Source organism: Corythoichthys intestinalis, chromosome 15 (assembly GCF_030265065.1).
Source record: "Corythoichthys intestinalis isolate RoL2023-P3 chromosome 15, ASM3026506v1, whole genome shotgun sequence".
Classification (NCBI taxonomy): domain Eukaryota; kingdom Metazoa; phylum Chordata; class Actinopteri; order Syngnathiformes; family Syngnathidae; genus Corythoichthys; species Corythoichthys intestinalis.
In genome coordinates this window covers 46,066,324-46,081,161 of record NC_080409.1, presented here as the reverse complement: position 1 = coordinate 46,081,161, position 14,838 = coordinate 46,066,324, and the positions used below count along the sequence as shown (strand labels likewise).

Genomic DNA, 14,838 nt, shown 5'->3' with positions numbered 1-14,838 from the left:
TCCCGAGCCGAATGCATGTCTCACTCTCTCTCTCTCCCTCTCCCAGCTCTTTGTTGGTCAGGCAGTGCACTGGAGTTGCTTATTAAAGTTAACAATGATTGACAGACTTTTGGGTTTGATCATGCCAGAGACGCGAACTTCAAAGCACCGCATGCGTCAATCATCGTTTCACTTGTTAGACAGTTGCTGTGGCAACTCGTTGTGTGTAAGTGAGCAGCTTAAGCGGATTTGAGTTAGAGGTTAGATCGAGCCTAAAAAATTGCCTGGCACAGCCAGACTACTCTCCCTGTATTTTTCAAACACTGTGAGAAATAGTCTGGGACCCAGCCCATTAATGGCCTCTCGAGCAGGTACAAAATCAATCGACAAATCAGATTCGTTTATTTGCGTGACGTGTTCTTAACGAGTAACGTCACTCTTGCGCGCTGAAAGTCTATAACAAAACAGATGGCGAACGGGAGAGCCGAGAATATGTTCCAATCCGCGGTAAAACCAGTTTTAAATTACCAAAAACACATCGAAATAAGTCATTGACAACAGTCAACATGGCTTGCGCTAGCCATGTTGAATAAACGTCTCCATTGTCGCTTTAACAACGTCATGTCAGCCCGTCGCTGATTGGTCCACTCGGCTGTCTGTTTGCCGTGGCTTGCTCCGCCCTCGGAATTTGATCCGGCGGACGGTCGCCAGACTCAATCGCTGGAACAGCGGTGAGTCTGTTATACCAGGCAAAAAAAATCCAGCCCGACCCGACCCGGCCCCAGCCCGATTAATAAACTTGATTTGCAGGCTCGAGCCCGAAAAAACACAAAATTTTATGTTTTATTTGTAGGCACGAGCCCGAAAAAAACAACAACGAAATGTTATGTTCCATTTGTAGGCCCGAACCCGAAAACCCCCCAAAATTTTATGTTTCATTTGTGAGAACTCAGGAGAAGGAGGACATGCGATGCGTAGTTGCGTTTTGTGTGATCACGTTTGTGACGATGCCTGTGCATAATGATAACAAATTAAAGTCTTTTGTAACAAATTATCTGAGTTAAACAAGACTGTAAGATGCATATTCAATAAACATTTATATATTTTATATTTGTGCGTCTGTTCTATCAGGCGGATGGTGGATTTGACATTTATTTTGGCAGAAAAAAAAAAACGCAACTTTTCTCAATGGTCAAATAGTTCAAATATTTCTATGATCATTATAAATGCATTTACACAACGAAATAACACTGGAAAAGTTTGTTAAATATGTTTCTCGTATGAGAGCGAAGCGCCACATTCGTTTACATTTAGCGAAGCCGACACAGGTTTCTGTATAGCATCTTCAACAATCAATTTGTAGCCTTTCCATACCCCATTCCTACTGATGCATGTTTGCCTTTTCAATTCCCCCATTTTAAGTTTGTTTTTCACTTCTTGCTGCTCCATATCGAAAAGGAAATACCAGGATGCGGAATCGCGGAGGGCGCCAGGGCAGGAGGGGAAGATTAAAAAGAGGGCGGGGTGAGTATTCCTTAGTTTAACATCCATCATTTTACTATACATATATAAAAATACAGTATATTTATTTATTTTTTAAATTAGCGAGAGAGAAGTCCGGCCCGACCCGAACGTATATCATTGACATTTTGGGCCCGACCCGTCCCGAAATTCAGGCCGGGGCGGGTCGGGTTCGGGCTTAAGCTCTATCCTCTAATTTGAGTGTACTCACTCAATGAAGCATTTAATAAAGCCAAGCATTTTTCTACCACTTGATTCTTGTTTTAAAATAATTTAGCGGGAAACTAACAATTTAAAACTTCTCATAATGATTACATTTGTAGTGCTTGAAAAGCATTTATTAAATTTTTTTTTTTTTTTTTTATTATACTTTGGGAAAAAGTGAAAAAACATGTCTTATGTGTATCTTTTTCCAAGGTTAAATTTGTCAATTTTAGAATTGATTTCAAACTTTTACTGTTTGTTTTTAATTCTATTTATGGCCAGGCTCCATCATATCTATCGGAAATTTTAACTTTTCGTAACTCTGGCAGAACTCTTCGCTCGTTTTAGATGTTCCGAGGTCAAAACTTAAACAGTGGGGAGACCGATCCTTTGCGGTTGCTGCCCCCAGGCTGTGGAACAGCCTTCCCTCCGAAATCCGCACCACCACGGATGTAGGTCTTTTTAAGTCTCGGCTAAAAACGCACCTTTTACAAAGATTAGGATAGCCTGGTTTTATTAGCTTAAGGACTTTTTTTAAATGTTTTTCGATTTTATCGGTTTTATTGTTTTACTTGCTGGACTTTTATTGTGATGCGCTCTTTGTTTTACTTTATTTTTTAAATGTCATTGTATAATATTTTCCCGCCTTTTATTTATCTTGAGCCATGTTTTGTTGTAAAGCACTTTGAGGGCCTTTCGGGTTTTTGTAAAGGGCTATATAAATAAATTTGATTGATTTGATTGATTGATTGATTGAATAAATACAATGAACACACACACAAAATACTTGTTTTTTTGGGGGGGGGGTGAAAAACGAGGGATCACTGTATTATTCAATTTGACAACTAGTTAGATAGTTCATGAATAATTTAGAGACCTTATTGACCTAAAAAATGTTCAGATACTCGTTTTTGACCCTTTTAATACCCATGATTTTATGTACTTACTTTTATTGATTTTTTTTTTTTTTTTTTTTTAAAGACAGTACCATTGCAGAAAATGAACAGTGTTGTTTTATGCAGTCCTTTTAATTTCCTTCTTAGTTTTTTGGACAAAAATACTTACGTATTAGTCTTTCGTCTTATTTTAGTCTTTTCAAAATATGTTAATTTTCATCTAGTTCTCGCTTCCTAAAACTCAAAGACATTTAGAAATAATTTTAGTCGCGCTTACTCAATCTAATCTCAACCAATGATACTCAACTAATGTTTTCATCTGTAAAATTCCAAAAAGTCCAAAAATAATTTAAAAAAAAAAGAGTTACAACAATTTTGAATGCACATTGAAAGACAAGCATATATTGTGTAGCGTATAACTCCAACTTTGTGATGATGATTCACACTCAGCAGGAAAACAGTCCATTATTTTCAATTAATTATGCCCAACTGGCCGCCACAATTTGCATGTTAAGAAAAAAGTTGTCCGAGAGTTTCTTGCTAATGATAACGCGAATGCTATGCTAACACTACGAGTTACATTTAGTGTGTAATCATCAATCAGCACAGACCTTTAAAGGCTAAAGCAGCATGGCATATTCTCTCTTGCCAAGATAAGTAAACAAATCTTTCCATGTGTTTCAAAACAAGCGAGCCTGGAGCGAAGGTTAGCTTGACGCACATCCTAAACAGCGGTGAGTGGGGGGGATGCAGGCTCGCGCAGCATGTGTTACATGAGTGACATGACCCAAACACTGCTACAATGCCATGTCATATGTGAACATATGACGGGACATGACAGAAACTCTGGCATTTTCATCTAGTTGTTGTCTTGTCAGACGAAAACTGGCATTCATCTCGTTAGGTTTTAGTCTCCAAAGACGTTTTCAGCTTGTCATCGTCACAAAATTGTTGCCGAAATATTTTCGTGATCGTCAACGTAGACGAAAGCAAGAATGGTGTAGAAATAGACCAACCTTTTGCACAATCACCCCCAATTCTTTGCACTGGTTCAAGATTTTCTTGCTGGTTGTGTGTCTGCTCAGTTGGGAGAGCTGATACCTGAAAAGAGATAATCAAGTTAATGTTTACTCAGTCCTGAGAGAACAATGACATCGAATACAATGTTAATTGTAAGTTTAGTTTCGTTGAGGACAAAACATTATAGGAAACTGTTGTATTTCCATATATATAAGTTGTTTAAATGTTAATTCATCCCATTGGAGTTAATAAATTAGGAAATTATATTATAATTAAACTGTGAAACTGTGGGTGTCATTCAAATCTTTACGGTAACCAGTAACCGCTGCATTTTCATAATAAGCTCATGTGGTCATGTTCATGCTAGTTATCGTTTGCGGCCACACGTAATACAGGTAGTCCCCGGGTTATGAACGAGTTCCCTTCCTATGCTGGCGAAGTAACCCGCATTTCCGCGTAAATTGGAATTAACCCTTTAAGTGCCCCTAAATACCTCCTAAATCTCAAAATAACTATCCAAAAACATGTATTATACTCTACATCATTGTACTGTGTTCACCAAAATGCTGGAGCTAAATCCTAGCTAGATAGCGAGTTAAGCTCCAAAATCATAGTCAGACGTCCGTGTAGTTTGCTGACTTTGCGTGCCATGAGTACTACCTGCTCTATGCTCCCTGCACCAAGATAAAAGCCTGCATCACAAAACTAAAAGTTAACATTACATTAGTGATGCAACGATTAATCGATTAGCTCGAGTAATTCAATCAGAAAAAAGAATCGAATTCGAATCACTTTGCTGTTTCGAGTGTTCATTTACAGCTGCGTCGTAATGGTTTGTTTAGAAAGTGTTTGCATTTAGTTTTATTGATTTGGGTGGATATACTGCCCTCTAGTGGTGACAGTGAATATAACATAACTCATTTCACATTGCTGAATCCAGCTGCTCCTTGCGATGACCAACATAAGTTAAGTTTTTGTTTGAGCTAATCTTTTTTAATGCAGTTGTAATTTCGTTTAAAGGTATATTTAGCCATTTTTGTGGGAATATGTGTTGGAAGCATTTGTTAAGAGCATTGTAATTAAAAAAAAAACACAAAAAAAAAAAAAACTTTAGCATTTTATAGCATTTAAGCAAGCGGACTTTTGCTATGTACTGTAAGTTAGCCAATTGTAGCCAATTTTAGTTAGATCCTCATTTACTGATTTTTGTATACCGTTTAAGGCTCAGCTCAGGAATTTAAATTTTTTTATGTTCCTTATCCTATTACTCGATTACTCGAACTAACTACTTCCTCGATTAATAGACTACTAAAATAAACGATTGCTGCATCCCTACAATATTTATTTAGAGCTGTACCTCATATTGGACGGAACCGCCTGGAACTTTCCTATGTTGCAATAAGGTTTACTTCCTATATGATTTACCCCAGGTACATTTTTGCGGTGGCATTCCACATGTGACTTAACCTTTTCGAAGTCTAACATTTTAACTCATCATATTTACGGACAGTTTTAGTTAAGTCTGGACACATCTGCAAAAATACATTTTTGACATTTTCTCAAATAGAACATTAAAAATTCACATTGTGCGTATGATTTCCGACTTTTGTGAGGTTCTTTTTCACATGGTGCAATAATTCGAGACTGCTCTCTATTACATAGGGTGACCAAACGTCCTCTTTTGCCCGGACATGTCCACCTTTCATGTCATGTCCTCGTCATCCGGCCGGGTTTTATAAATTCATGAAAATGTCCGGTTTTTATGATCCGGTTATGGCAAACATTGACTTCTGTCGGAGTTTTGTACTGGCGTGATCTGTTAAATCCCGTTTGGTGTCGCATCATTGCGCTCCCAACGATTGTAAACTTTTATAGCAAAGTTTGATTTTGCCTCGTCTCCCGGTACTCGCAAATAGCGTAGCTATCAGTGAGCTAAGCTGCGCTAGGCATTATGGGAAACGTAGTTTTGAACTGCTGCGTTTGGAAATATGCTGGTTGAATAGTTTGTCAGTTTATTTTGGTTATTGCTTGCGTGCGATATAGAACATTGAATGAGAACAAAAATTGAGTGGGAATAACAATTTATCTACGACAATTGTCGTGATAGTAATTTATAAAAACTTTTATGTGGCACATAGCCTACTGTGTGTCTGTATAGACTGTACTATATTTCCACGGGTCTACATGATATTTTTGTTGTCATTATTTCATTCTTTTTTTTTTTTTTTTTTTTTGCATTTTTATTGTTTGATTATTTTTTAGTAAGAATAAAGGCTGTTGAGTAAAAAACCTATTTCCATATAGTATATAATATATACTATATGGCAATATGTATATTTTTTTAATAAAAATTTTTTTTCTGTTCAGATGGTGGAGGCACCCTTTAAATATATTAAAGTGATATAGGCATCTTTGAGTGAACTTCAAGTACAATTCAAGTATCTCGAGGCCGGGCCGAGTGTCCTCTTTTATGGAAATCAAAATATGGTCACCCTACTATTACCCGTCTATTACCCGTATTCAAACTTTGGTTATAGCCTGTCGAACTAAACAACTTTTTACAGTTTCGAGTCCACAACGTTAAAGAGCACATGGTTTTTCTTATACAATGCCACTATTCTTACTAAAGCCTGACTCAGGTAAAAATAGCATTTGGCATACTGTGTGTGGAAGAGTTAGATAACTCGCTCCTTCACCAACCTGTTCAAAATGGTGAACAGCCCTTTAGCACAGGATATAAGCTCCACCACAGCATGCAACAAACTAGTGGACAGCTTGGTGACGCTCTGACCATCGTAGCTGTTGTGGCGCCAGCGGCCCTGGATGCCCATCTGCAAGTTGTGAGCCACACTTCGCAGTTTCTCCGTCAGCCCTTGTAGGTTCTCCCCACTGTCACCGTATGACTAACAGGGATGATTTAGAAGACAATTAAAACCTTTTAAAAAGAACTGCATTACACAAAGCTTGAATGCATTTTTAATGGTAAACATGTTCCAGATTATTACTTGCTTTGTTGACATCTACAGTGGAGAACAAGTATTTGATACACTGCCAATGGGTTTTCCAATACTTGCACTATTAAAGAGCATACGACACCAGAAAAAAAGTCTTAAATGGCATTATTATGTGAATTAGAATCATATTTTGAGACGATTCGACTATATACAACAATTTAGCAAAGCGCAGATGACGAGAAATTAGTCTTTTAATCTGTCGGTTAGCCACGCCTACAATTATAGGGCTTTAGCGTCCCCAACAGGTGGATGACGTCAGCGGTAGACTAGGCTCATCGGTTTTACTATTCAGCCCATTGAGGGGGAATTGTTCAGAACGAGGAAAACGAGACGAAGAGAGCTGCAAAATGTCATTGTTTCAGTCTCTCTACTCCCAATATTTTTACAGGATATTCTTTTTATCCAAGTATTTTCCCCAATAGCTATATAAATGGCTTGAGAAGGACCAGTCAGCCCGTCGAGGGGGAACTATTCACAATGAGGAAAACGCGACGAAGAGAGCGGCAAAATGTCATTGTTTCTGTCTCTTTACTTCAATATTTTTACAGGATATTCTTTTTATCCAAGTATTTTTCCCCAATAGCTATATAAATGGCTTGAGAAGGACCAGTCAGCCCGTCGAGGGGGAACTATTCACAATGAGGAAAACGCGACGAAGAGAGCGGCAAAATGTCATTGTTTCTGTCTCTTTACTTCAATATTTTTACAGGATATTCTCTTTACCCAAGTACTTTCCCCAGTTGCTAAATAAATGGCATGGTCATGACAAATAACTTGTGCTAAATGGAATATAAAATAATAAAAATCCATTTATTCAAGACGACATGGCAAAATTACTCCATAATGGTCAAAACAGTCGACTTTACCTTTACTGTCACACCTGCCGAACGATATTTTATGACACCTAAATCGGACATATCTCATTTCCCTTCCCCGGCTTCGGAGAATGTAAACAGACCAGAAGGAGTGACAGCTAGCCGACATGCTAACCCGAACCGAGGGATGTTTCAAAGTCTTCGAAGTGGAAAATCACACATAACTAGCCTGGATTATTTGACATGACGACCCGGTTGTCGAGTTTCTTTGCGGATCGGCAAACCGCCCGGCGGAGAGCAATTTACAGTTCGTTCCCTGGAGGAGGGTGGCTGGAATTCTTGTGTAGCTAACGTGCTAACAGCTAACTGCTAATGAGCGTGAGGATAGCTTTTTACATGCCTATCAATGATCAAACGTAAGTAGTCCTTTATTTAAAGGAATTTTATAGTGTTTACTTTGTAATCACTGTATTCGTATTTGACATAATACAAAACAAGATGTTTACTCACTTCCTTGTAAGTCCAATGGTCCCACAGTAAATATCCACGGTGAATGGGAACCTTTTGAAACTCCAAAAAGGCACATACGCCTCTCCCGCATACAGAATGATTTTTCTGCAGCCGTTTGGCTGGCGTGATGCAAAAAATAAAAGTATTAATCCGCAAAATCAGCTGAATCCTTCGTCCTCATACACAACAGTACACTGTAGCGTGAAGAGGACGTCTTCTACCGTACACGTCACAGCGCCCTCCTCCTCAATGCGAGACCGAAGCCGGAAGTCACTCATTTTCCTGGCGCGGGATTCAAAAAACTAAATAAATATAGCGATCGCTTCCACACACATCCAAGCGGTCCATATCATTCAGGAGCATAAAATACCGCGTGTATTATGAAATAAACATGCTTTTTCGTGTCACAAGCACTTTAAACAGCCCAGAGGGAGGGCTCAAAAAGTTACTTGCTTCGTTGTTCGTCTCGGTGAGGACACCAACTAAAATGGCTACTCCACGATATTCACAGATGGATCAAAATAGAATTAGGTAGTTATAATCTAGGGATTAAGGGTGTAACTGTACATGTATTTGTATTGAACCGTTTCGGTACATGGTGCTCGGTTTGGAACGGAGGCGTACCGAACGAGTTTCTGACGTAATGTAACCCTTACTTTTCAAGGCTGTGAGTCGATCGGGTTACAGTTTCTTGGTGTAGATTATATTTACTCTGTCTTCTCTACTATAATGAGGACCAACACGGTAGGACAGTATAACCCAGAAACGTCAACGGCGCAACAGCGTGGCCGCCGCGAGAACGCAGTAACGCAGGGATGTATAAGTGTTGATCCTTGGAGCCCGAGTTTTGATTTTTTTCTGGTAGGGCTTATTAATTAATTGAGGATTGATTAATTGCAGACTTGTTATGTAAAGGGGTTGGACAAAATAATGGAAACCTGAATTTTTTTGCATCATAATCATTGAACATAATTGTTAAAGAATGGCATTGTGAACATTCTAATGAGGTTGAGCATCTCGTATGGCCAGCATAACCTTCAGACCTCAACATTATTCAGCATTTATGGTCCATTTTAGAGATTCAATTAAAACGTCGATTTCCACCTCCATAGAGGTAAAATCGGGCCTAAAATAATTCAGCCCGACCCGACCTGGCCCGCAGGTACTAAAGCCCAACCCAGTTCGAGCCTGATCAATTAACTTGATTTGCAGGCCTGAGGCCAAAAACCCCCAGAAATTTTATGTTTTATTTGTGAGGGCTCAGGAGAAGGAGAAAAGGGAGGGAATGCGTTGCCTCGGTCAAACCAGGACAGATCACTGAATAGAATAGAATAGAATAGAATAGAATAGAATAGAATAGAATAGAATAGAATAGAATAGAATAGAATAGAATAGAATAGAATAGAATAGAATAGAATAGAATAGAATAGCGGCCGTGGCGCAGTTGGTAGCTAGAGTTGTCCTTGGACCGAAGGGTCAGTGGTTCGATTCCCGGCTACGACTGCCCACTGTCGAAGTGCCTTTGGGCAAGGCACTGAACCCTGATTTGCCTCCAATGGGTTGACAGCGCCTTGCATGGCAGCAGCCCCATTGGTGTGTGAATGTGTGCATGAATGGGTAAATGTGTGCTAATGTAAAGCGCTTTGGGCATGGTAACCATGCAGATAAATGCGCTATATAAGTACAGTCCATTTACCATTTTACCATAGAATAGCCCTTTATTGTCATTATACAGTTGAACAATGAAACTGTGGAGCATCTCCCTTTACAGTGCAGGACAAGTAAAAATCTCAAAAGTGGTTTGCAAGAATAAAAGTATAAAATCTAAGTAAGTATAAAATATGTATGAGGTAGTCCTATGTTCAGGCACTGCAAATAATTGAAGTGAAGTAGCAGCAGTTGACAGTGAAGGCAGTGAATATTGCAAATCAATATTGCACGTAAATAAGTATTGCACATAGAATATGTGTGAATAGAAGTTAATTAGTTTGGGAAACAGCACTGGTTGCGTTTTGTGTGATCACATTTGTGACGATGCCTGTGCATAATGATAACAAATTAAAGCCTGTCTTTTGTAACAAATTCTCCCATGTTAATAAAAAACTAATATTCAATAAATATTTGTATCCTGTGATAGTCGATTTGACATTTATTTTAATTTCGTCAGGGTGGCAGAAAAAAAAAACGCAAGTTTTCTTAACGTTTAAATTGCACACATATTTTTATGATCATTATAAATTCATTTACACAACGAAATAACGTTGGAAAAGTTTGTTAAATATATTTCTCCTATGAGAGCAAAGCGCCACATTTGTATACATTCAGCGAAGCCGACATAGGTTTCTCTATAGCATCTTCAACAATCAATTTAAGCCTTTCCATACCCCACCCCTACCGGTACATGTTTGCCTTTTAAATCCCCCCGTCTTTGGTTTGTTTTTAACTTCTTGCTGCTCCATATCGAAATACCAGGACTAAAATATATAATGGATGCGGAGGTGCAGACTAAAAAGAGGACGGGGCCAAAGCATTCATGTGCGCACGGTGAGGTATGCGGCTCTTGTTTTCGATTACCATACAGCGCCTTCTCTGTTTTATCCTAATTATTTATTTTATAACAATTATTCCTTAGCTTCACACCCATACATCGCTTTAGTATACATATATATATATAATTTTTTATTATTATTTTTTTTTTTTTTAAGTTAGTGAGAGAGAAGTCCGGCCCGACCTGACCCGAACGAAAATATTTGAGATTTTGGGCCTGACCCTGCTCGAAATTCGGGTCGGGTAAGGTTCGGGCTTAAGATCTTACCTCTACGCCATCGTCTCTAAAAGAGTAGAGGGTATTCTATTTGAAGAATGGCTTAAAATTCACAAGTTGTATGAATCGATACCTCGGAGAATTGAGGCTGTTATTGCCGGAAAAGGCAGACCTACACCATATTAAATTAGTTTTTGTTGATTTTTTTAAGGTGTTTCCATTATTTTGTCCAACTCCTGTATTTACTTCCGTTATGGCGGTATTGTGTCGGAACTTGCTCCAGAACCGAGCGATCGTAGTTCATTTGAACGTCTTTTTGTTTGATTTGTAAAAAAAAAAAAAATTCAGGTAATTAATTTCTCCAGTTTCTTAAACTTACCCAAGTAATTATTTAATTAATTTTAGGGCTGTCAAACGATTACAATTTTTAATCGAGTTAATCACAGCTTAAAAATGAATTAATTGCAATTAATTGCAATCCAAACCATCGATAAAATATGCCATATTTTTCTGTAAATTATTGTTGGAATGGAAAGATAAGACATAAGATGGATATATACATTCAACATACGGTACATAAGTACTGTATTTGTTTATTATAACAATAAATCAACAAGATGGCATTAACATAATTAACATTCTGTTAAAGCGATCCATGGATAGAAAGTCTTGTAGTTCTTAAAAGATAAATGTTAGTATAAGTTATAGAAATCTTAATATTTTCGTTTTAATAAATGAAATTTTCAATCAAAAAATAAACTAGTAGCACGCCATTGTTGATGTCAACAATCTCAACACAAATCTCATGGTGCTGAAACCCATAAAATCAGTCGCACCCAAGCGCCGCCAGCAGAGGGCGACAAAACACCAAAAAACACAAGTAACAAATGGACATGACACTGTGCTGTCATTTTAATCTGTTTGAGCGGGGCATGTGCGTTAAACGCGTCAAATATTTTAACGTGATTAATTTGAAAAATTAACTAACGCCTGTTAATTTTGACAGCCCTAATTAATTTATTAAAAAATATATTATTTCAATTAATTATCTAGTTTATACGGAGCCCCTAAATGGACATCGACAGAAATAAAATAAATTTAAACAATATGTTGCGCACCAGATAGTTTTTGGTGCACACTAGAAACTATCTGGTATGCACCAGAAAGCTCCCTTTATGGGCCACATACTACAGGCGCGCATCCTACACCAGCAGTTTTCGTGTGCTAAAAATTATATTACAGGATGTAGTTGAGCTTTACTTCAATCTTGGACTCAACTATAAAGATATTACTTGTTGGAATTGTTGTGCATACAGTTAACATTTATGCTTTCCTTATAGTTAGTGAATATAGACGTGATAACTTGTGTCTAGTAAGCCTTTTCTTTGTCCTGGGCCATGTGGCCCCCATGTAGTCTATGTATTCTATTCAATGTTCTATGTTGCTTTCCTGACCCCTCCCATCCTATTGTTTGCCCCTGAAGGCCTGAATAAAGAAGATTTCTATAACAGCAGCCACACAACCTCCACAAAAGCTACATCGACTTCCTGCGTGTACTTTTTAGCCAAGCTAGTTGTACATAAACCTAGCTTTAAAACTAACATTACTCCATTACTTGCACATCGTCACCATTACATTGTATCCGAAGTCCGAACGCACTAGAAACAATCTGGTGCGCACCAGATTGTTTCTAGTGTGCATCACATATTATCTGGTGCACACCAGATTGTTTAAATTTATTTTTATTTCTGTCAATGTCTCCGTCAATTCAAATAAAAGAACACTTGAATAATATCTGAGGCTATCTGAGGCTACTTTACAGTTTAAGTACACAACAATAGACGTATTTGACAGCAGTGAACTAAATTGGATACATTATATAACTGTAATAAAGCTTATATAATTACATAATAATTGAATGAAACGCAGTTGAAGTACCACAAGAGCAGGTTGCACTCAGGATGCCCTCATTGAGGTCAAGAGGTTTGTCCATTCAGCCTTTGTTGTTACATATAAACCAGTGGCACTAAACCTCCAAGTGGCCATGAATTTTTCATAGATTTCATCCATTCTGCAGTGACGTCAGTGCGCACTTGAAAGCATTCACCCCTATCCATGTGATGCTTAGATTCGTGAATGGTCACAAGCAAAACGGGCAGATGGATTTTTGCTCTATAATGTAAACTGTATAACTGAGTTTATATTTTGAAAACTTTTCTACTCATAAAGCTTTACATAATCCCAGTCATTCATTGAGTGTCATCATAAAGGCTTCTGTCTGGTATTTAACAAGAGATTTAATGAAGCTGCGTGAGCAACCATGAGTGGGGCTTACTGGCTGTTGCACCGCAACCACCACTGTCCCGCTCAATTAGCCTACAAACACACTGCTACTGCTTAAAGTGTTATAAATAAATCTACTTCACAAGTGGTTACGCAGAGGATCTGTAATTGGACATTCGAGGATTAAAGTAGTGGTCAAGTATACTACAAGGGACATCATGTTTTGAGCGAAATCTTCTTCATCCAGCTCATTTGACCAAGAAACTCACTGATTTTTCCAACCTGTTGTTTGAACTGGAACTGGAAAACCTAATACGAGCACTAAAGGTCGACCGATATATCGGTCAGCTGATATACAGACTTTTTTCAAGATCGACCATCTGCCAATATTTAGCCAATAAAATGGTAATTATTAAAGATGTCCCGATCGATCAGAATGCCGATCGATCGGGTCCGATCACGTCATTTTCAAAGTATCGGACATGCCTTTTTTAATATATACTGTATGTATATATATATTTATATATATATATATATATATATATATATATATATATATATATATATATATATATATATATATATATATATATATATATATTTTTTTTTTTTTTTTTAAATCTAAATCATTTTCTAATTGTATTTAACGTTACAGACAAAATGTCTTACACTCATCCAGAGTAGTTTTGGCTTAAAGTAGGGCTATCAAATTTATTGCGTTAAAGGCGGCAATTAATTATTTTTAATTAATCACGTTTAGTAATTAACGCATGCGCTGCACGACCCACTCACGCATTGTCGCGTTCAATCTATAAAGACGCGGTTTTACCGATAGATGGCACTTAAAGGCAGCGTATAATGAGTAGAGAGAATTTTGACAGCCTTTGGAGCCATTTTTTTGTGGCTAAAGCCTTACAATACCTCTCTCAGCAATTAAAAATAACGTGGGAGGCAATGTGGGGAAGAAAGGTAGTAGTTGATCATTTTCTTAACACCCTATGTTCTTTCCCAACGCAGAGAAGATATATCAATTGGTGCCCGTATGCACAGTCATGGTTGCACTTCCCATCATGCATTTGGGCAGAAGTTAAATGGCTGCAGTATCATTTACTGAAAGCTCAACAAATACACTAGATGGCAATATTTAGTCACAATATACGAAGTCACATTTATCCTTTAAGAATTACAAGTCTTTCTATCCATGGATCCCTCTCACAGAAAGAATGTTAATCATGTAAATACCATCTTGAGGTTTTATAGTCATAATAAACAAATACAGTACTTATGTACTGTATGTTGAATGTATATATTCGTCCGAGTTTTATTCATTTTTTTCTTAATGCATTGCCAAAATGTATATGATCGGGAAAAATTATCGGGAATGATTGGAATTGAATCGGGAGCAAAAAAAAAGCAATCGGATCGGGAAATATCGGGATCAGCAAATACTCAAACTAAACGATCGGATCGGGAGCAAAAAACATGATCGGAACAACCGTAGTAATTATAGTTATATTAGCTGTTTGGGTGATATATGGATTTTTTATTTTTCAAGTTCAGCTGATACCAGCCGAAATATACCCGATATAATAGGATTACTTTCAATATGAATTAAATTTTTTTGTTGTTCAAAGTATGCTAACAGCTTGTAGTGAGAGGTAAAGGTCGACTGATATATCGGTTACGATATATTGAGCCGTTACATGGACTTTTTTCATGATCGTCCATCGGCCAATATAAAGCTGATTTAATTGAAAACTTATGTTAGCGGTTTGGGTGCTGAGCTTTCTATAAAGGTCAACCGATATACTGGCAGGCTGATATAACGGGCC

The 14,838-nt window shown here is 37.7% G+C and overlaps 1 protein-coding gene across 4 annotated transcripts in view; it reads right to left on the bottom strand.

Annotated features, from left to right (window-relative positions):
* Positions 1-14,838, bottom strand: part of cnksr1 (connector enhancer of kinase suppressor of Ras 1) — an 80,562-nt gene that overhangs the window by 50,843 nt on the left and 14,881 nt on the right. For 3 of the 4 annotated variants that reach the window (XM_057858972.1, XM_057858970.1, XM_057858971.1), the window contains exons 3-4: positions 6,321-6,523; positions 3,617-3,701 (exon numbers count right to left, since the gene is read on the bottom strand). In XM_057858972.1, coding sequence (XP_057714955.1) covers positions 3,617-3,701; positions 6,321-6,523 — 288 coding nt within the window. Of the gene's footprint in view, positions 1-3,616; positions 3,702-6,320; positions 6,524-7,959; positions 8,375-14,838 lie in introns of those variants that run through there. The other variant, XM_057858974.1, reaches the window with a different exon arrangement.